Source organism: Rhinopithecus roxellana, chromosome 5 (assembly GCF_007565055.1).
Source record: "Rhinopithecus roxellana isolate Shanxi Qingling chromosome 5, ASM756505v1, whole genome shotgun sequence".
Classification (NCBI taxonomy): domain Eukaryota; kingdom Metazoa; phylum Chordata; class Mammalia; order Primates; family Cercopithecidae; genus Rhinopithecus; species Rhinopithecus roxellana.
In genome coordinates, this window is record NC_044553.1 from 19,193,019 (window position 1) to 19,213,980 (window position 20,962).

At 50.7% G+C, this 20,962-nt stretch overlaps 1 protein-coding gene across 2 annotated transcripts in view; it reads left to right on the forward strand.

The window, feature by feature from the left end:
- Nucleotides 1–15,484, forward strand: part of ADAMTS17 (ADAM metallopeptidase with thrombospondin type 1 motif 17) — a 365,163-nt gene extending 349,679 nt beyond the window's left edge. For both annotated transcript variants that reach the window (XM_030931256.1, XM_030931257.1), the window contains 2 exons: nucleotides 12,085–12,262; nucleotides 13,744–15,484. In XM_030931256.1, coding sequence (XP_030787116.1) covers nucleotides 12,085–12,262; nucleotides 13,744–13,904 — 339 coding nt within the window. In that variant the 3' untranslated portion in view covers nucleotides 13,905–15,484. The remainder of the gene's footprint in view (nucleotides 1–12,084; nucleotides 12,263–13,743) is intronic.
- Nucleotides 15,485–20,962: the final 5,478 nt, after the last annotated feature.

Consider the following 20,962-nt stretch of genomic DNA (forward strand, 5'->3'; position numbering starts at 1 on the left):
CCTTCCCCCCCGGGATAGTAGCTCTTTCCAGAAAACAATGCCGATCATTGTTTTCACCCACTGAATGCCGGGTCTGTGTGTTCCACTCTGGGGGTGGTGGGCCCTTAAAATGTGGGAGGGGGAAATCTCATTTCTTTCTAGATAGCATGACTTCTGAGCATTAATCACCACTGCAATGATGGGATGTTTCCAATGAAAAACACATTCTGGAGGGATTATAATGGATGATGTTTTTAAAGAAAACTGTGACTTAATAGACCTAGGGAAGAGAACGGTGTTCCCTTATACTGAAAAGAAGAAAGTGGTTGTTGACCCCCTGGTGCAGTGGAGGGGACTGATCTGACTTGCAAGGCCTCTGAGCACCCTCACAGCCTAAACCAGCCTTCTTTCTGTCTGTAATGTGGAGATAACGGTGCCTCTCAGAGGCCTTTCGAATCAAATGATGCAGTACATGTTCAAGGATCTGTGTGCTCTGAACCCTAGGAGGAAGTCAGGGAGAACCAGTCTGAGGTCAAGTTCATGTATATTTTGCTGTGTCGTTGTGTTCCCCAGAAACCCAGCTGTTAGATACCTTTCTATGTTCTAGGCAAGGAGATACAGGCTCGAGTTCCATGACCTTAGTAATGAACGAACCTTGTATCACGCAAGAGGGTAGTTACAGACAGTTTTACAATGTGGACACACCATCTCTGAGGCCCGCACTTGTTTGGTGTGGCCTGACCCACCCACCCCACCCCAGCCCGCAAGGCCTGCCTGCCCAGCTGTGGCCCCCACTTGCTGTGGGCATGTGGCCAAGTCACTTCAGTTCAGCCGGCATTTCTGGAGTTGCTATTCTGTGCCAGACCCTGTGCTGGTGGTACAAGAGTGGACAATGACTCTTGCCTAAAGGGAGACAGACAAGGAGCTGGCTATAGTGGCCCATGCTAAGTCCCACTGAGCAGGTATGAAGTCAGCACTGTGGGATCTAGACAGCCCCTGCCTGGGGAGCCACAACTGGGGGTGGGTGCAGGTAGAGGGTAAGACTACTTTTATTGAGATCAGTGACATTAGCCCGTGACATTTGCTGTTGCTTTAGAATTTACAAAGCACCTTCACTCAGGGTATGTCATTGGACCCTCACCCATCAGTCCGCGTTTTACAGATGAGCAAGCTGAGGCTCAGAGTGGTGATATGGCTTTCTTCACAAAGTCACACAACTAGAAAATGGCAGGGCTGGTAATCCACCTTGGCTTAAAGTGCAAGATCATGTCGGAGGCTTAGATTCCGAATTTGAAACCAGAAGGAGCTGAGTCTAAGATGCTCATGTGCTCGTTATTAAATCAAGTATCTGCTCTCAGCCCTCCACGCCTATCACAATCTGCTCCCCCAAAAGCTTTGAGTCAATCATTTATACTTTAATGTAAATCTGTTATCCCTCTAGGAGATCCTGCATGTTTAGCCTCCCCTTAATTGTGAAATTAAAAGTTGAGTCCTTATTGAAGAATATGTGAGCATCAAAACTCAAGTGCACAAGGCACTGGGGACCCTGGGACCCTTTTCTGGGACGTGTGAAACTGTGCCATGGTGGCAGCCAGCACTCTGGATCCAGATCAAGAGAGGTAGATCCTCTATTTGCCATCACTCCTAGGAATGTGAGCAGCCAGTGAAAGGCAGTGACCAAAACTCAGTGCTTTTCTGGGCAGGGGCAAAAAGGAGTGGGGACAGATACTTCCTTAGTGTGGAACACTGTGTGTGAGTCCACAGAGCCCGCCATTGAGCCATCCAGTGCTTTACAGAGAGAAGTTCGAGACCCAGGCCATGCTCAGATGAGAGCAGTGAGCTTGCTGAAGAGCAGTGAGGTCCCAGGAAATTGCCAGGAGGGGTGGCTGCAGGGAAGTGAGGTGGGCCACAGGGCCATGCTGAATGGTCCAAAGGCCAGTGCCTCCATCTCCTGGGCCCCGCGCCGTCCCTCCATTTGCTCAGTGTCCCTTGTCAAAGCAGCCGCCTTTGCAGGGAGTGAGAGATCAGAGAGTGGGGGAGCCTGGTCATCCCACGCCCCGTCTCCACCACAGTCTAGATTCTAATCACTGCCTGCATGTGGCTAGTAAGTCAGAAGCCATCATCCCTAAGTAGTGCTTTTTTGTCATTGACCTCAGAGCAGGGCAGGTGGTTAAGACAACACAGGTTCACAACCCAGCCCCGCTGCTGTCCCCGTCTCACCTTGTGTGGGCATCATCCGCCATCAGCTGAGTCTGGGGGTAGCCCTCATACGGCTGATTGAGGAGTGAATGGCATCCAAGCATAGCATTCACCCCAGTGCTGGCACAGGGGAAATGCCCAGTAGGGGCTTTTGATCATCATCATTTTCATAATCACCATCTGGGGCAGTCATCAGCCTCGTCTCTCATCAGAATCTCATTTCTTATATGGGCCTGTAAAATGTTTATGTATTCGAAGAACCATCCATCGAGTGTGGTTCAGGCCCCATAAATGGTGCGTGCTGTGGTTGAGTACCCACACGTGGTGGCAGCATGGCCTGGGGCAGCTGTCTCGCTGCAGCTTTTGCAGTGGGTGATGCAAATTTACCCACAGGGAACAGCTCCAGCCCCAGGAAAGAGGATGAGAGCTGCCCCGTGGTCTCCTCTGTACTTCAGTCCCCAAGAGCTCTGGAGGCGACCCGGCCCCTGCAGGCCATCGGGGGTCACCTCAGCCTCCTGGTTCCCTGGCTAGAAGGTCCCAGCCACAATGTGCAGGTCAGCAGGCTGCGAATTCGGAGGAATGAGGGACACCTGAAGCTGAGACTGCCAGGAAGAAAGCAGGCATCGCAGGGGGAGTGGGAGGGGGTGTGTGTCTATGAAAGCATTTCCTGTTTCTCAGCGATGGCACAGGGAGTGGGGATTTTCACTGTTGTTTAACACTGCTATTTCAGGTTTCAACCGCTTCTGAGGTTTTCCTTGCTTATGCCAAGTCTCGGGGGGAAATCTGTTCAAAATGCTTTTGAAGAGCTTTTGACATTTCACCAGCCAGGCACCTTTTCAGTAGAAAATGCAGTTACTGTCAGGATTCTGTCTGTCTCTTTCTTTGCTATCCAAAACCAGCCTGAGGCAGGCTGGCCCCTCAGAGACTCACTCAGTGGGGACGGGGTGCATTCCTTGTGCTTTGAGAGTTCAGCCTTGCATGATTTCACCCCATCCTGGGCTTGTGCTCACCCCAAAGCCAGTGGGGGGAGCCAGTGGGGGGCAGCCCTGCCTGGGCCACTCTGCAGGAACCACAGCCCAGGCGTGCAGTTGACATTCCTGGAGTGTTTTCCTCTTCCTGAGAGCTTTACAGCCTCCTCTAGCTAATTCTCAAAACATCCTTTTGGGATCTGGTGTTATTTACAGTTATGATTTTACAGCTGGGAGAAGCTAGGAGAAGGGAATCCCGCTGTGGGGAAGGATGTCATCAGGGTAGGGGTGATGGAGACCTGGTTCCTCCCTGTTGGGGGTGGTGCGGGCAGGTGGGAGGCAGGGGCAGGCTAGCCATGTGGCTTGGGAAGACTCACATGGACACTCTGAAACCTCACATTCTGCCTCTCTGAAAGGTGGTGCCACATCCCCAGCAGACACCACTTATTGAGCACCTACTGTGTTCTGAGCTCTGGCCACAGCAGCTGTCAGTGTGAGGATTAACAAGCTCGTACATAAGCCCGGTGCCCTGTACACAGCAGACAGGCAGGAGGTGGGCCCAGCTGCGATGGCGACTGCCATTTCTATTATTATTAAAGAAGCTAGTAACGCTTGCACAGTGTCTCACTATCACATCGGTCTGGGGAATCTAACATCTTTTCTCTTTTTGCTGGAAACTCTACCTAAAGGAAATCTCTTTTTCACAGTAACTTCATGAAATAATTTGCACAAAAAAGCACGTGAGTAAATCCAAATTGAACCTTTACCTTTGTTGCCATGAACATTTCGCCCTTTGCGCATCAACAATTTTGTTACTGTTTTTCCAGTGACACCCCCTCCCTGCCTGGGAAGGGTGATGGGCGGATGTGGAGGCTGCCTCTCCACCGGGTGGCCAGCTCTGATGCACAGCTGTGGGCACCTGCTGGGGAGGGGGCTCCACTCCAGGTTTCCTGGCAAGGAGCTTTTCGGTTAAATATATTGCTGCCTCCATTTCTGTCTCAGTTACCTGAGTCTTAAGAAGCCACATGAAATGTGGATGTGATGAGCCCCTTGACAAAAGGACTGTCAGTGAGAGCTTCAAACAAGACCAGATATGTTTTTTATAGATCTGTTTGCTTGGATTATTAAAGCCTAAAAAATGGCTTCACAGCAATGCTTGGGGCAAGTTTGATGCTATCAGGAGACACTGCAGTCTCCTCACTGTTCAATTAAAGCTGAAGCCTCAGGGGAGGCCAACAGAGAAGGAATTCACCCCGTGAGCCTGTTATCCTTCCCACCACCGCCCAGCTCAGGTTGCCCAGCTCAGGTTACAAGGATGTCCTTCAACAGCAACCCCTTCAGACCTGTCTGGAATCATGTTTGTCTTCAGGACCAAAACAGCCTCTAATTGTGCTCCCTGAGGTCTGGCTGCCAGATCAACTCAGGGAGCCAGGCAGACAGGGCTGTCTGCACCTGCCTGTGGAGGGCCTGGTGACCTAAGGGCAGCCCAGGGAGTGCTAAGGGAGTGGGCCAGGTGACGCAGTGCGCCTTGCTGGGCTCCAGGAGCTCCCTGGCCAGCTGTCTGTGCTCTTGGCCGTGCATTTGCTGTTGAGAATAATAACAGCAGGATTTGTTGAGCTCCACTCTGAGACCCCCCGCTAGGCTCCTATTCCACACTGCGTCTACTCCAGGAGACAATTCTACAAATGAAAGTTTATTATCCTCATGCTGCAAATAAACTGAGGCTCAGAGAGGTTAAGTCATTTGCCTGAGGTCACACAGCTAGTTAAGTGGGGATGTAGCATGCCAACAGACCCCCCTTCCCCCTGATGCCCCACACTGCACAGCCTCTCCATCAAAACTCTGGTTAAGGAGAGTATATTACCTGTGGATTTTAGGCCAGGGCAGGCCTGGCACCACCTCAGCTCAAATGAAAATGCAGCTGGTCAGGATGGTGGGCCACCAGCTGGTTACACCAAAGAGTCATTGGCAGAATTCTCCAGTTTTATTTTTAATTATAAAAGTAGCTCTTACTATAGAACACACTAAAAGGAAAATTAGTCCCAGAAACCATATGCTGACATGGTAAATTTTTATAATGGTTTGTCTTCCAAACTGTTACATAGGTACACACACATCTATATTAAAAACGGAGTGGCTTCTGTACATGCCACTTTGTAACTTGTCTTCTCACCTAACACATGGAAGCATCCTCCAGGGGGCTGGCCCAGACACAGCTCCAGGCAGTTAAGCAAACACCCCAAAATTCTCAAAAATTCTTCCAGGTGAGCCAGAGCCACCCATAGCCCACAGCTGTGTGAACAGCGCCCACTAGGACTCCAGCTAGAATTAAGCAAACCCTAATTCTGATAAGAGTAAAATGCCTACAAGGGACAGAGCCCTTGGGACCACCTGCCCTCAAAACCACCTCACGCCTGGCCCTGACCTGGCCCTGCCTCATGGCGACACTAGTGAACAGTGAGAACAGACACCTGTCCCTATTGAAGGACTTTGGAGACACCCTTCCATGATCTCATGGAGCAGTTCTATTTATAGACTGGAAAATTAAAAGCCAGTGACCCATGCTAGGAAAGATAATGAGTAAATGGTGGAGATGGGCAGTGACCTGGTTCTTTGATTCCCGCTTCCAATTAAAGCTCCATTCAGTACAACCTCTTATTCACATAGGAGGATGGAATTCAGTCCATGAGATGGGAGTTGCTGGACCACTTGCCACTCCTACCTCTGCAACTTTGAGCAAGACATGGACCCCTGCCAACCTCAGTGGCCGGCATCAGCCATGAGGATTGTTGTGGAATGTTCCACGCTGCCGTGGAGGCCTATGAGGGATCCCTTGGGAAGAACAAGCACACCACCTGCATATGCTGGAGACGTGCCATATGCCAGCCTTTTCCCCTCAGCCCCAGAGCAGGCTGCACAAGACTAAGACCTTTCAGAGGGGACATCTGTCTGCAAGGTCACCCTAAATGCCTGAGTTTCATGATGGTCATTGATCATTTCCAGGCAGAAACTTTGCCAATGCTGCGTTTGGTTTTAATAGACCCACGGGGTGAAGCCCTTGCCCTTGTGTGATTTTCACATACATATTAGCAATCCTCACAAAGGAAATGGAAGCCCTTCCTGGCACTCCTGCAGACCTGAGCCCCTTAACAGCAGTGATGCTGTGGGGCTGACTCCCCAGCTGGTAGGGCAGCTCCTCAAGAGATGCAGGGGAGTGAGGTGGGCTCCTCCATCCATCTGTGCAGTTTCCTCCCCAGAAATCCAACAGCCCCCCACCTCGTGCTCCTCTCTCCAGGAAGAAATAGGAAGATGCCTGGCTTGCCCTCCTGGGTACATGTTTTGCAGTAGAGGCGGCACTGTGGCCAATGGCCCAAGAAAAGATCTGAAGAGAAAAGGGATGTTGGTGTTGCCTGCAGGTCAGCAGTCAGCAGGTATATCCTTTTTTTTTTTTCTTTTTTTGAAACAGAGTCTTGCTCTGTCACCCAAGCTGGAGTGCAGTGCCGTGATCTCGGCTCACTGCAACCTCTGCCTCCTGAGTTGAAGTGATTCTCCTGTCTCAGCCTCCCAAATAGCTGGGATTACAGGCGCTCACCACTATGCCCAGCTAATTTTTATATTTTTAGTAGAGACAGGGTTTCTCCATGTGGGCCAGGCTGGTCTCAAACTCCTGGCCTCAGGTGATCTGCCCACCGCAGCCTCCCAAAATGCTGGGATTACAAGTGTGAGCCACCGTGCCCGGCCCGCTGTTCTTAAGTGGGCCTCATACGTGCCAGTTCACAGAAATGAACCCTGATTATATGGTAAGCCCATTTTCCCAGGAAGCAGGGTTTCTTTTAAATTACATAACCCATTTAGATATAAAAGTCTCTAGTGGTATAAGTGGACTCATTAAATGCCTACCATTAAGTAATGTATTGATGTAGTTACACATTCATATTTAAAGTTATGCATTATGAACATTCAAATTTAGAAATGTTACTATTTTCTTTTTCTTTTTTTTATCTTTTATTTTTTCTTATACTTTAAGTTCTAGGGTACATGTGCACAACGTACAGATTCGTTACATAGGTATACATGTGCCATGTTGGTTTGCTGCACCCATCAACTTGTCATCCACATTAGGCATTTCTGCCAATGCTATCCCTCCCCCAACCCCCCAGCCCCTGGCAGGCCCCCCGGTATGCGATGCTCCCCACCCTATGTCCAAGTGTTCTCTCATTGTTCAGTTCCTACCTATGAGTGAAAATATGCGGTGTTTGGTTTTCTTGTAATAGTTTCTGTGAATGATGGTTTCCAGCTTCATCCATGTCCGTGCAAAGGACATGAACTCATCCTTTTTTATGGCTGCATAGTATTCCATGGTGTATATGTGCCATGTTTTCTTTTTATTATACTTTAAGTTCTAGGGTACATGTGCACAACGTGCAAGTTTGTCACATATGTGCCATGTCACAACATGTGCCATGTTGGTGTGCTGCACCCATCAACTCGTCAGCACCCATCAAGTCGTCATTTACACCAGGTATAACTCCCAATGCCATCCTTTCCCCATCCCCCTCCCCATAATAGGTCCCAGTGTGTGATGTTCCCCTTCCTGTGTCCAAGTGATCTCATTGTTCAATTCCCACCTATGAGTGAGAATATGCGGTGTTTGGTTTTCTGTTCTTGTGGTAGTTTGCCGAGAATGATGGTTTCCAGCTGCATCCATGTCCCTACAAAGGACACAAACTCATCCTTTTTTATGGCTGCATTGTATTTCATGGTATATATGTGCTACATTTTCTTAATCCAGTCTGTCACTGATGGACATTTAGGTTGATTCCAAGTCTTTGCTATTGTGAATAGTGCCGCAATAAACATACGTGTGCATGTGTCTTTATAGCAGCATGATTTATAATCCTTTGAGTATATACCCAGTAACGGGATGGCTGGGTCAAATGGTATTTCTAGTTCTAGATTCTTGAGGAATCGCCATACTGTTTTCCACAATGGTTGAACTAGTTTACAATCCCACCAACCGTGTAAAAGTGTTCCTATTTCTCCACATCCTCTTGAGCTGTGGTGGGCTCCACCCAGTTCGAGCTTCCCAGTGGCTTTGCTTACCTACTTAAGCCTCAGCAATGGCGGGCGACCCTCCCCCAGCCTCGCTGCTGCCTTGCAGTTAGATCTCAGACTGCTGTGCTAGCAATGAGGCAGGCTCCGTGGGCGTGGGACCCTCCCGGCCAGGTGTGGGATATAATTTCCTGGTGTGTCGTTTGCTATACCCTTGGTAAAGCGCAATATTAGGGTGGGAGTTGTCTAATTTTCCAGGTGTTGTGTGTCTCAGTTTCCCTTGGCTAGGAAAAGGGATTCCCTTCCCCCTTGCGCTTCCCAGGTGAGGTGATGCCTCGCCCTGCTTCAGGTCTCGCTGTTCGGGCTGCACCAGCTGACCAGCACCAATTGTCCGGCACTCCCCAGTGAGATAAACCCGGTACCTCAGTTGAAAATGCAGAAATTACCCATCTTCTGTGTTGCTTGTGCTGGGAGCTGGAGGCTGGAGCTGTTCCTATTCAGCCGTCTTGCTCCAGGACTCTACTATTTTCTTTAGTGTGTTATAAAATGGAGCCTTATGAAATGGATGCTTTGAGGTCAAAACAGGTGAATATAAGCAGTTTTGTATGGTGCAACCTAGTGATTACGATCTTGGTCTCATTGTCACCAGCTCCACTTTGAGTCACCTGTTGGTTTGCCAGAGGACACGTGGTCATATCTGACTTCACTCAAATGCTGCCCTTTTTCAGTCTGTGTCCTGCTATCAGTGGACAGGTTGCATGGTTTTGCAGGGGATTGGCATGACTTTTCTCTGCATTTAGCTTTTGGCTCTGTGGCTTTGTTCTGCATTGGGAACACTGGCCTTTTCCTTCATCTACCACGTTTGTGTGGACTCTCAATTTCTGGGTACAACTACTTACCAGATTGCTTTCATAAGTGATTTTTTTTTTTTTTTTTTTTTTTTTTTTTGAGACAGAGTCTCACTCTGTTGCCTAGACAAGAGTGCAGTGGCACAATCTCAGCTCACCACAACCTTTACCTCCCGAGTTCAAGCGATTTTCCTACCTCTGCCTCCTGAGTAGATGGGATTACAGGTGCACACCACCATGCCTGGCTAATTTTTGTATTTTTAGTAGAGACAGGGTTTCACTATGTTGACCAGGCTGGTCTCGAACTCCTGACCTCATGATCTGCCAGCCGTAGCTTCCCAATGTGCTGAGATTACAGGCATGAGCCACCGTGCCTGACCTCTAAAAAGAATTTTGACTGAAAGCCTTTGCTCCCTTACCTTCAGGCATACCTGTCATCTGGCCATAAACTGCAGTCAGGGCTGCGCCTGGATGTTGTTCTTGCTTAGTTATACGTATTTGTGTGTGCAAAGACACAACTACTCCTTAACAGGAAGAAAAGAGAGCTCTTTGCATTCTCCACAGGGCCCTGCGGGGAGGTTCAGGTTAAGTCAGAAGCTCTTGGTTCTGAATGCCCATTGTAACCACTTGGAGAACTTTAAAAACACTGAGCCCTCAGTCCTGGGACCTCCTCCACCATCTGATTGTATTGGTGTGGGATTTTTCAAAGCTCACCAGGTAGCTCCATGCAGTAAATCCCAGTGTGCAGCCAGCTTCCTCCAAGGTGCCCCCAACGCCAACAGGGCAAGAGTCACGTTGCTGTAGTGCCTGTCTTGTGTTCAAGGCTGGAACCTCCTTGTGCGACTTCATCCCTCAAGCTCAGCACTCCTCAAACTTCCATGTGCCTGATGCTGACTGCTGGGTCTGGGATGGGACCCTGAAATCTGCATGTGTAATGTGTTTGTAAGGTCATAAGCAGCCTCCGAAGGGTTTATCTAAGAAAGGAACAAGGCATGAAGTGGAGGCCCTAGGGCTGGCCTGGCCTGTTGGGTCAGAGCCCGGGTTCCAGTTTGAACGTGCCGGGGGCCCACAAGGGAGCTGCTTGTGATTTTCACACCTCCTTTGTGAGCTGAAAAAACCGGTGCCCCTTTAGAGCAACATTCCCTCTGAATGTTCATCATTCTAAAGTGAAAAAACACACACAAAACATGAACCTGCTTGTCAGGCAAGGAAGCTGAGGAATCTGTCTGGCTTGCAGAAACCCCTCCTGGGAGCAGACAGCCCTCCCAGGCACCGATGGAACACCACCGCCTCCCACTCGGCCTGTGTCTAGAGACTCCGCATGGCCCCCAGGAAGGTCCTTTCTCCAACAAGGCCGGGGTCAGGACCAAGAGTGAGGACATGGGAAGCACAGGGATCTGCAGAGCACCTGCCTCCCTCACCACGTGTGGCATTCAGAGAACAAGGCTGCGCCCAAACCCTCCAGGCCCTGCTCCCCTCTCTCCACCCCAAGGTGCCATTACTAACTCCAGCTGGGCTGCCGACCTGGTTTTGCTGAGTGCTCTCAGAACCCTGTAAATCAGGGGTTGTGTGGGCTCTGGTAGACACCAGACAGAAAGTATACTCATGGACCTGGCTGTCTTCCTGGGAAGAGGCCAATGTAAGGGAGAAGAGACCGTTCCAAGGGCTCCTGGGAGAAAGCGAGGGCCAAAAAGCTCAAGAGCAGGATCTGAGTAGAGGACTCAGATACCTGGCCAGTTCCTGCCTGGGAAATGCTTTAAAGAGTGTGAAGAAAGGCCAGGCGTGGTGGCTCACTCCTATAATCCCAGCACTTTGGGAGGCCGAGGCAGGCAGATTGCCTGAGGTCAGGAGTTTGAGACCAGTCTGGCCAACATGGTGAAACCTTGTCTCTACTGAAAATACAAAAAAGTTAGCTGGGTGTGGTGGCAGGTGCCTATAATCCCAGCTACTCAGAAGGCTGAGGCAGGGGAATCGCTTTAACCAGGGAGGTGGAGGTTGCAGTGAGCAGAGATTGCACCACTGCACTCCAGCCTGGGTGACAGGGCAAGACTCCATCTCAAAAAAAAAAAAAAAAGTGAAGAGGAGGGACAGAGAACCACCACAGAGCAAAGTCTTACCAGGTCCACTCCTTGGGAATTTGGGGGCCTCTGCTCAACTTCGTTGACCTGGTTTTAGCAAACACGCCACCTCCTCATGCTAGGGCTGGAGATACCAGCAGCCAGGGATGTGTGTCTAAATTAACTGTCAGCCACATGTTAGTGTGTGACTCTGGTATGCAAGACAGGTTGTACTTTGTTTTCTTTTACTTAATTCTAAGCCCTAATCCTCCAGGCTTGTGGGAAATTCAGCCCCAGTCATTACCGGGCTCTTCTCCATGCCCATGACTGGGCAGAGGCCCCAGAGCCTCATTCAGCAGATAGTGCTGGGGAGACCTCTGTGGTCAACAGGCCCAGTCCTTCCTGGGGTCCACCAAGCCATGCTGCTCACCATCTCAGAAACTTCAGAGCCTGGAGCAGAGGCAAGCGGTGGAATGCAGCTAACAGGAGTTACTATTATCAGCAGTTGTCTCACATCTAAGTCTCACTGGCTGCTGTTACCAAGTACCAAAGCCTGGGTGGCTTAAACATTTATTCCTTACAGTTCTGGAGGTGGAGGGTCAAAATCAAGGTGCTAACAAATCCAGTGTCTGGTGAAGACCCTCCTCCTGATTTACAGACCACTGTATCCTCTCATGGTGGAGAGTGAGCGAGCTTGGGTCTCTTTCCCTTCTCACACTATTCCCAGCATGGAGACTCCACCCTCATGACAGCTAACCCTACTCACCTCCCAAAGCCCCCACCCTCCATGGCTCCAACATCTGCATTTTGCAGAGACACAAACAGGCATTCCATAACATCTTGAAAGTCTTCCATCAGGCAGCTGCTGTTTTTGCCCTGAATGATTGCAAGTGCCTGGGCATGACATATGCCCCAGCCTAGGGGGAGCCGCATTGTAAGGCCATCGTCTCAGCCCCCACTCAGGCTGTCCTGTCTCCGCAGTGCTCATCGACCTGCGGGAAGGGCCTGCAGTCCCGGGTGGTGCAGTGCATGCACAAGGTCACAGGGCGCCACGGCAGCGAGTGCCCCGCCCTCTCGAAGCCTGCCCCCTACAGACAGTGCTACCAGGAGGTCTGCAACGACAGGATCAACGCCAACACCATCACCTCCCCTCGCCTTGGTGAGTGTCTTCACTGGCCCCGGTTCCCCGGGGGCTGCTGTGTCTCCTGCCCAGTGAGTCCTCCCTGATGGTGAGGTTCTTTCAGCTAGAAAGCCCCCTTCTTGGGCCTCACTTGTCACATAAGGCTGACATTTGTCAGTTCTGTGGAAGAGGCTTCAGAGATGGAATTCCATTCCCTGTTGTGAAAGTGGTGTTTCCTTACTGCCGTCTCAAACACAGGCCCCTGAGCATCCCCCTCACCCTTTTGCCCAACACAGAAGAATGTTCCACAGACATTGTAGGTTTCCTGTGCATGAGGAATGTGAAGGGAGGTGCTTCTTTCTAGAAATGAAAGCTCCAGGGGCATCCTTCATGATGCCATGAGGATGTACATATGGGGCACACTCCAGGCTGAGGCTCGAGCGGCAGACAGGCATGGTGGAGGGCTGCAGACTGTGCGTGGTTTGGCCCTGGGTGCTCAGAACCTGGCCTCTTACCAGTTCTTGCCCCAGGTCAGTGGTGATATGAGGAGAAGAGGAGCACTTAAAGATCTGGCCGGGTGTGATGGCACATGCCTGTAAATCCCAGCACTTTGGGAGGCCGAGATAGGTGGATCCCTGAGGTCAGAAGCTCAAGACCAGCCTGACCAACACGGTGTAACCCTGTCTCTACTAAAAATACAAAAAGTAGCCAGGCGTGGTGGCACGTGCCTGTAGTCCCCACTACTCAGGTGGCTGAGGCAGGAGAATCGCTTGAACCCGGGAGGCAGAGGCTGTAGTGAGCCGAGATAACGCCACCACACTCCAGCCTGGGCGACAGAGTGAGACTCCGTCTCAACACAAACAAAACAATGATATGATTCCTTTTAACAGAGTTTTTGTTTTGCTAAATAAACGTCCCTGAGAAATATTTTCTTACCTGAGGCTGGAAACTCACTGAAATGCAGGGGATTTGTAGCATCTTTGTTCCGGGGAGGCCTTTGGGCTGGCAGAAGTATAGTTGTGGCTTTTGCAAGCACGGGCCTGCTTGGTGACTTCCGGAGACCGCCCTCGAGCAGGGCCTTCTCTCTGTACAATCAAGACCCTGAAGGATATTTGGGCCACTTGTATGTCTAGGGCCTCATGCTTTTTGGGGTCCTTTGATGTTCACTGTTCCATGTCGTCCTGTTTTATAAATGCCTACAATAATGGTAACCTCAGCCACAAAACAACAGTAAGTGCCACTTAGCTTGGAAGCAAGGTAGCCTGTGCCCTCTTCCCTGGAGAGGCAGCCAGACCACCACGCTGTCATGTGGTTGGGTTTGGATGCAAGGGTGCGTCCCTGTGACAGAAAGTGGCACCCCCAGTGCCCTGGGAGGAGGCATGGCCTAATCAGTGCATAGGGTTGACATGTGCACAAGGGTGAGGGAGCCCAGATGGTGGGACCACAAGCCCTCCCTGGGCATGCATCAAGGACATGCCTAGGCCATCCCTGACCCTGGGTGTTCTCTTTTGTCCCCTTAGCTGCTCTGACCTACAAATGCACGCGAGACCAGTGGACGGTGTATTGCCGGGTCATCCGAGAAAAGAACCTCTGCCAGGACATGCGGTGGTACCAGCGCTGCTGCCAGACCTGCAGGGACTTCTATGCAAACAAGATGCGCCAGCCACCGCCAAGCTCATGACGCGCAGCCCCGGGGGTCGCTCAAAGCTCAGACTCGAGGTCTGAAACCCGCCCACCCCCAAGCGTACCAGCCTTGTGACCATGCCCCCACAAGGCTACCACAAGAATACAACTGCATAGAACATGAGTGTGGACTTGACGTTTGCCATTAAAGCTTCTGTACTTAATATATTGTTAACAGCCACTGGATGGCTTTCTACAGTGAGGAAAAAGTAGGCATGAGTCACAAAATAACTTTAATTTCTAGGATTCCAGGTACCTCGAAGGGAAGCACCTCTGGCAGACAACCGTCAAGAGAGAGACATCTTTTAGTGTTCCTGTCTTGGCTCGCTTTCGACATTTGAATTCCCAGTGCTTGGTATATCATGGAGGAAACATCCCAAAAATGAGACATGTTAGAAGAGGCTTTATTCTGAAAGCCGGCGACACCCTGGAGGGAGGGGCAGGTGTTGGTGAGCCTCTACCCATGGCGGCTGCTGAGCCCACGTTTTCTCTTCATCTACCTTCTTGACCACATGAGAACCAGGACATTGCCTCCATGCCTGTCTCTGACAACATAGTCTCTAAATCCTAGGTGTTGCCTTGGAAGTCTCGTCCCTGAGAGTGTAAATCTATGTATGCCAACGAGGACAACAGTGCCACGCAGTTCACACCACCCACATGGGAAGAATGTTCCGAGAGAGTCTGGGTTTGGGGAAGCATCTAATTTTCAGAGCTCTGCTGTCCACCATGTAGGGAAACAGAAGGGCCTTTCTTCAAGGTGCTGTGAAGTGGGAAACGGTAATTGCGGTGATGGGGTTGCTGCCTAAGGCAAAGGTAAGCTTGGGCCAGCTTCGTTGGGGCAGATGGGCACCTGGCCCACCTTCCGGGAGCAGCCACTCTGGCCCGCACTTCCTAAAGCTTTGCACCTTAGAGGTGCTGTACCACATCCCAGTGGCTTTCTTCCAACCTTGGCCATTTATCTGAAGACGACATTTGGGACCTCTGAGGACAAAAACCCAGGCCTAGGATGTATAGAGCAAGGCCTGACTGCTCTATCCTGGCACGGAGCAGCCTGATGTGGCAGGACCAGGGGAGGAACACCATCTGGCCTGCACTGCTGCACACCCACTGAGCCTTCCTGTAGCCCAGACTTTGTGGTAGCCATTATCATCACGCCTGTCATCATTGACCCATCTTCTTGGTGAGTCAAGGATGATGCATGATGAAGGTCCTTCCCTCCTGCAGCCCCCTCACGCCTGGTAGCAGATGAACAGAGTGGCCTCTTTGAGAACACAGAGGATGGTAGAACTCTGCCTGCAAGGAGGCTGGGAAGGCTGGAAACAGGGACCCTAGATGCCAGGAGGCCTGTTTTGGTCACCAACTTGGTGGGCATTTCATGGGTGCTTATGTTCTAGGACTTTACCGTAAGAAACACACCTCCTCCCTGATTTCAGACAGAAGGTCTCACTTGGACTAATTTCCATGGGATCATCTCCCAGTGCTTCTTGATTTATTGGTGCTGTGTTTCTGTGTTTTGTTTTGTTAGATGTTACAACAGTAGAGTTAGCTTAAATCAGAAAGAAACCTCTCTGCCCTCTCCACCCTGTCTAATGAGCTGTGTTTTTGTTTTGACTACCCCGGAGGCAGAGAAGCGGTAGGGATGTCAGGGAATTTACTCACTTCCACTTGAATCAACGAGAAGTGTTGAGAAACTTCTGTGGGTGCTCTGTGGAAAGAACTGAAAGTGTCAGGATGGTTCGGCCCACCCTCACCCTGGGGCCTCTGCAGAACACTGTCCTCCCCCTCAGGCCTGGCCACCAGCAGACTCCCCTGAATCCCCATTTTCACAAAGCCCTCAAAATTTTGGGGGAACAGAGACTCCATTTCCTTCATCCCCAAATGAACTGTTAATTCACCAAAAGACATTTAGACTTTTGCAGCCAAGGAGCAGAGCTGAGCTAGCTCACTGAGGAAGCCTTAGCTTGGTCTCCTGCATGGGCCCCAGGGCCTCTAAATATGCCCCCTGGTCACCCTGGCAAGGGCCCCACACCCTCAGAATGAAAAGGATTGATTGGGTTATTGTCAGATACCCCCATTAGTTCCCCTAAAGTCCGCATCTTTGGAGCTCTTTTAGCTCATCTTTTTTTTGTTGTTTTTTTTTTTTTTTTTTTTTTTTTGAGACAGAGTCTCGCTCTGTGGCCCAGGCTGGAGCACAGTGGCGCAATCTCGGCTCACTGCAAGCTCCACCTCCTGGGTTCACGCCATTCTCCTGCCTCAGCCTCCCGAGTAGCTGGGACTACAGGCGCCCACCACCACGCCCGGCTACTTTTTTGTATTTTTAGTAGAGACGGGGTTTCACCATGTTAGCCAGGATGGTCTCATTCTCCTGACCTTGTGATCCACCTGCCTCGGCCTCCCAAAGTGCTGGGATTACAGGAGTGAGCGACCGTGCCCGGCCTTTTAGCTTATCTTGAAATCCACCAGCCTGCCTTCCTGTTCATGGCACGAGCAGTGATTTCAGTGAAACCATCATCTTGTTCCACTAGATTCTGATCACAGCCGTGATGTTTCTGTGTTGTTAACACCCTGTACTGTCCCTCAAGTACTGTACCTTTGTGCTTGCACACGTGTTACTAACTAGAGCCTCACGATCCTATGGTGCTATTTTTATTGGTGCAAAATGAAACCCTCTCAGTTGACCATGGCTTGATATGATCAGAATGCAGGAAAAGAGCCTCAATGGCAATACTATTGTTCTTTTTTCATTTCAGAGTCAAATGTATATATTTTCAATTAGTTAACTTGCATTACATACTGTACCCATGGTATTTTTGTTTTACTTTCCTTTTGGTGCTGGTTTTGAAAGGAAAAAAAAAAAAAAAACAGAAGACAAACATTGGATGCCATTATACATGAAAAATTAATCATTTCATTGGAAGCAAGTTGAAAATGTGTAATAAAATGTTTTTCCATAATGGTTTTAAGCTGTCTGTGAAGTAAAAGACGAAAGCCAGTCCTCAGGGCTGACGGGGAGGCTGTGTCCTTCCCCACTGTGGCGGTCACCTGGCTTGCCAGGGACTTGGCTGCGGGGAGCCTGCTGGCCACAGCTGGAGTTGGTGTCAGAGGTCACTGGGAAATGCAGTTCTGAGGGATGGCTGCATCTCCATGAGCGGGTGCTAACAAATCTTTCAGTCCTGGGCTCATCCCTTTGTGGTTGCAAAACCCTGGGTGGGGACCTGAGGGTCTGACAGTTGTGCTGTGAGCCTGTGCATCTGATGTAGAGCAGCCACTTCACTGGCAGAGCAGCCCAGGCTCCAAGACCTGTGCTGCAGAGTGCAGGCCCTGGCCATGCTGGCTGGAGAGCCATGCTGAACTCTCCACCCGATACCCCCACCCCACAACCCTGCCATCAGCCCTCATAGCTTCCCTCCGCCAGCAGATGTGACGGCAAGTCACGGCCCCGCACATCCCCCAGCACTGCGGACAGGACAGGGGTGCCACGCCACCACTCCAGTGGGAACAACCACAGCCATTTGGATGCCATCTGGGCCTGACATGGAATACACATGTCACAGCTTACAGGGATGGGGAGTCCATCTCCTCCCAGAGTCAGGAGAAACCTCCACACGCACAACCTTAGAGCCCTCTATGAAGACTAAAGCAGGCCAGATGCAGCAGCTCACACCTGTAATCCCAGAAATTTGGGAAGTTGACATGGGAGGATCGCTTGAGGCCAAGAGTTGATCAGCCTAGGCAAAATCGTGAGACCCCTGTCTACTAAAGTTAGCTGGGTGTGGTGGCATACTCCTGTAGTCCCTCCCAGCTACTCAGGAGGCTGAGGCAGGAACATCACTCGAGCCCAGTAGTTGGAGGCTGCAGTGAGCTGTGATTGTGCCACTGTACTCCAGCCTGGACAACACAGCAAGACTCTATCTAAGAAAAAAAAAATGGAGTAGCACCCAGAAATCTCACTAACGAAATAAATAATTTGACAGACAACATACTGCCCACAGCCCTCTGGTCACTGGAAAACCCGTGGTTTGTGTTAATTCTCGAGAACCATCGCCCACCTGCCTCCAGGACGTGTTAGAACCCTCTTGTCCTTCCTCCATTCTGCACTCTCTGGCGGGTTGGCTTTTAACAGCCCTGTTTGCATGGAATTTTTTCATGTTCTGCTTCGATTCCTGGATGGCCCCAGTGATTCCACTTTGTTAGATGAAACTGACAAGCTCTCCATCAGCAGGTGTCGAGTGGGCATCTGTCAGGGACCAAGCACTTCCTAGAACCACAGAGAATGCAAAGGAACAGAAGTCCTACTCAGGAGCCCACAGCTCCACAGGACAGAGAAGCCTGGAGATGCACACAGCTGGGAATGAGCTGGAGGAGCAGAGCTCTGAAGAGAGAAAGGTCAGGATGTCCTCTGGGGGTTTGTCCACTGACCTGGACACAGACTAGAAGGGCTGGGGTTGGAAGCTTTTACTGCAGCACCCTCTCTCTGTAAAAGGTCTCAGCAAAAGCCCTTGCATTTCTGCTTCCAGGTACAAACCTACCTGCATGTGTCCACCTTCTCTACCTGACAAGGAAGCAGTGCCCAGCCCTCCTGGAAAGCCAGCCCTCCCACCGTCACTTGACATCCCCCTCCCCACCCCAGCAGCACTCCACACACCGCCTCACCTCTGGTCATGAACTCCCCTGGTTTTCACCCTCTGCTCTGCACTAACGCTCTTTTTGACAGGTCACCAATGACTTCATGGCATCAGGTTGTGTGGACATCCTAGTGTCCTGTTCCCCAGCTCCTAGCAGCCCTCCCCTTTGACACAGCCCCTCTGCAGCACCACACACGGCTGACTTTCCTCCCCTCTCCCCGCCATCTGGCTAGTGATGAAGTGCCCCAAGCTCAGCCCTCCACCCTTTTCTATATACTTTCTCCCTAGGTCATATTACCTGGACTCAAGACTTTTTAAACCACGTACATCCTGTTATTTTCCAGGTGAACATTTTGGGCCCCGACAGCCACCCTGGCCCACCTCTGTACTCACGCATGACTCTCCACATGCATACTCAATCCCCCGGGAACTTTGGGACTAAGATAGCGCTTCATAGTTGTCCTAAATCTGCAATTTGAGCAGGGGGTTTGGGGAGGGCCACTCACCTCTGCTGGGGTGGCTCAAAGGACAAGTAGAGACTGGAAGGGTCAGAAAGGCTGTGGTCTTGCACCTGTGGCCGCTGATGCCAGCTGTCAGTCAGAACTTCAGCTAGGACCATCAGCCGGGACACCTGCAAGGGGCCTCTCTAAGGGATGGTGAGACTTTGGTGGCAAACATCCTGAGAGTGAGCTGCACAACCTCTTGTGACAACTCCAAATTTCCACAGCGTCACTCCCACCATACTGTAAGAGCAAGGCAGGCACAAAGGCTTAGTCGAGTTTAAGGGGAGGGGACAAAGCGTCCACCTCTTGCTGGGGGTGGTGTCAGGGTTCTGGAAGGGCAGGTGGAGTGGGGAACATTGTTATGGTCATTTTTAGAAGATTCACACACATCCCCTGTATTAGTTGGGGTTCTCCAGGGAAATGGAACCAAGAGGATAGATAAGAGGTGATTTATTATGGGAACTGGCTCACATGATGATTGGAGGCCAAGAAGTCCTGCCATCTGCTCTCTGCCAGCAGGAGACTCAGGAAAGCTGCCACTGCAATTCAGTCTCAGTCCAAAGGCCGGAGAAACGGGAGTTCTGGGGGCAGAGGAGAAGACGGATGGTCCAGCTCCAGCAGAGAGTGCAGATTCACCCTTCCTCAGCCTTTCTGTTCTATTCTGGCCCTCTGCAGATTGGATGGTGCCCACCCACCTTGGTGAAGGTGGATCTTCTTTCCTCAGCCTATGGATTCAGACACTCATCTCTTCCAGAAACAGCCTCACAGACACTTCCGGAAATCATGTTTTACCAGCCATCTGGGCATCCCTTAACCCAGGCAAGTTGATGTATAAAATTAACCTTCATACTCACACATACATGCAAAATACACTCACCCCTCCCCCCATCTCATCTCCTTTCAGCATCAGGCTCAGGACTGCATCCCCTGAATCAGGTGCCGATGTGGCTCCTCCAGCGTTGTTCCCCAGGCACAGGGCCTTGAGCACTGGTTCTAAAAATCCCGTGAACTAAAGAGAGACATCCTCTTCCCTCCACCGAGAGGGTCCAGAGAAGATGGTGTCCACAGCATAAGACAACCGCTGCAGACACTCCCTATTTTAAAAGGAGGGAAGGCACATGACAGGCACCGTCCAGCAGCTGATGTCCAGCGTGGCACATGGAGCCAGTTCCATCAGGCTCAGTCCTACTGCCAGGGAACGATTCTCCTTGGACTGCCTCCAGGAGCCAAAGAGGCTTTTGGCATATTGTAATTTATTCTTAATGATAGGGGAGGCATGATTCAATAAGTGTCCTTCCTTTTGGAGAGCATGTCCTGACATGCCCCCAGGTACGGGACTCCTACAAACTTCACCGATAAAATGATCCTTCAGTCTGGGCACGGTGGCTCATGCCTGTAATCCCAGCACTTTGGGAGGCCGAGGCGGGTGGATCATGAGATCAGGAGATCAAGACCATCCTGGCCAACATGGTGAAACCCCATGTCTACTAAAGATACAAAAATTAGCTGGGCGTGGTGGCGGGCGCCTGTAGTCCCAGCTACTTGGGAGGCTGAGGCAGGAGAATTGCTTGAACCTGGGAGGCGGAGGTTGCAGTGAGCTGAGATCGTGCCACTGCACTCCAGCCTGGGTGACAGAGCGAGACTCCATCTCAAAAAAAAACAAAAGAAAAAAAAAAGAAAAAGAAAAAAGAAAAAAAAAAGGCCCTCGAATCTCCGTGGGACGTTTCTCCCCCAGCCTAGAGTCCATGTGTCCTACCACGGCCTCTAGTTAACTTGCCACTTCCTACTCATCTGGTCTGATTAACACGATGTCACAGATATAGTGGATCAGCCCAAGTTCTTGGGAGAGTCTTTACAATCCAGGCCCTCTCAGGCTATATCGTAACAGAGAATTAACATCAGCCCCAGGGAAGACAAGTGGAAACTTG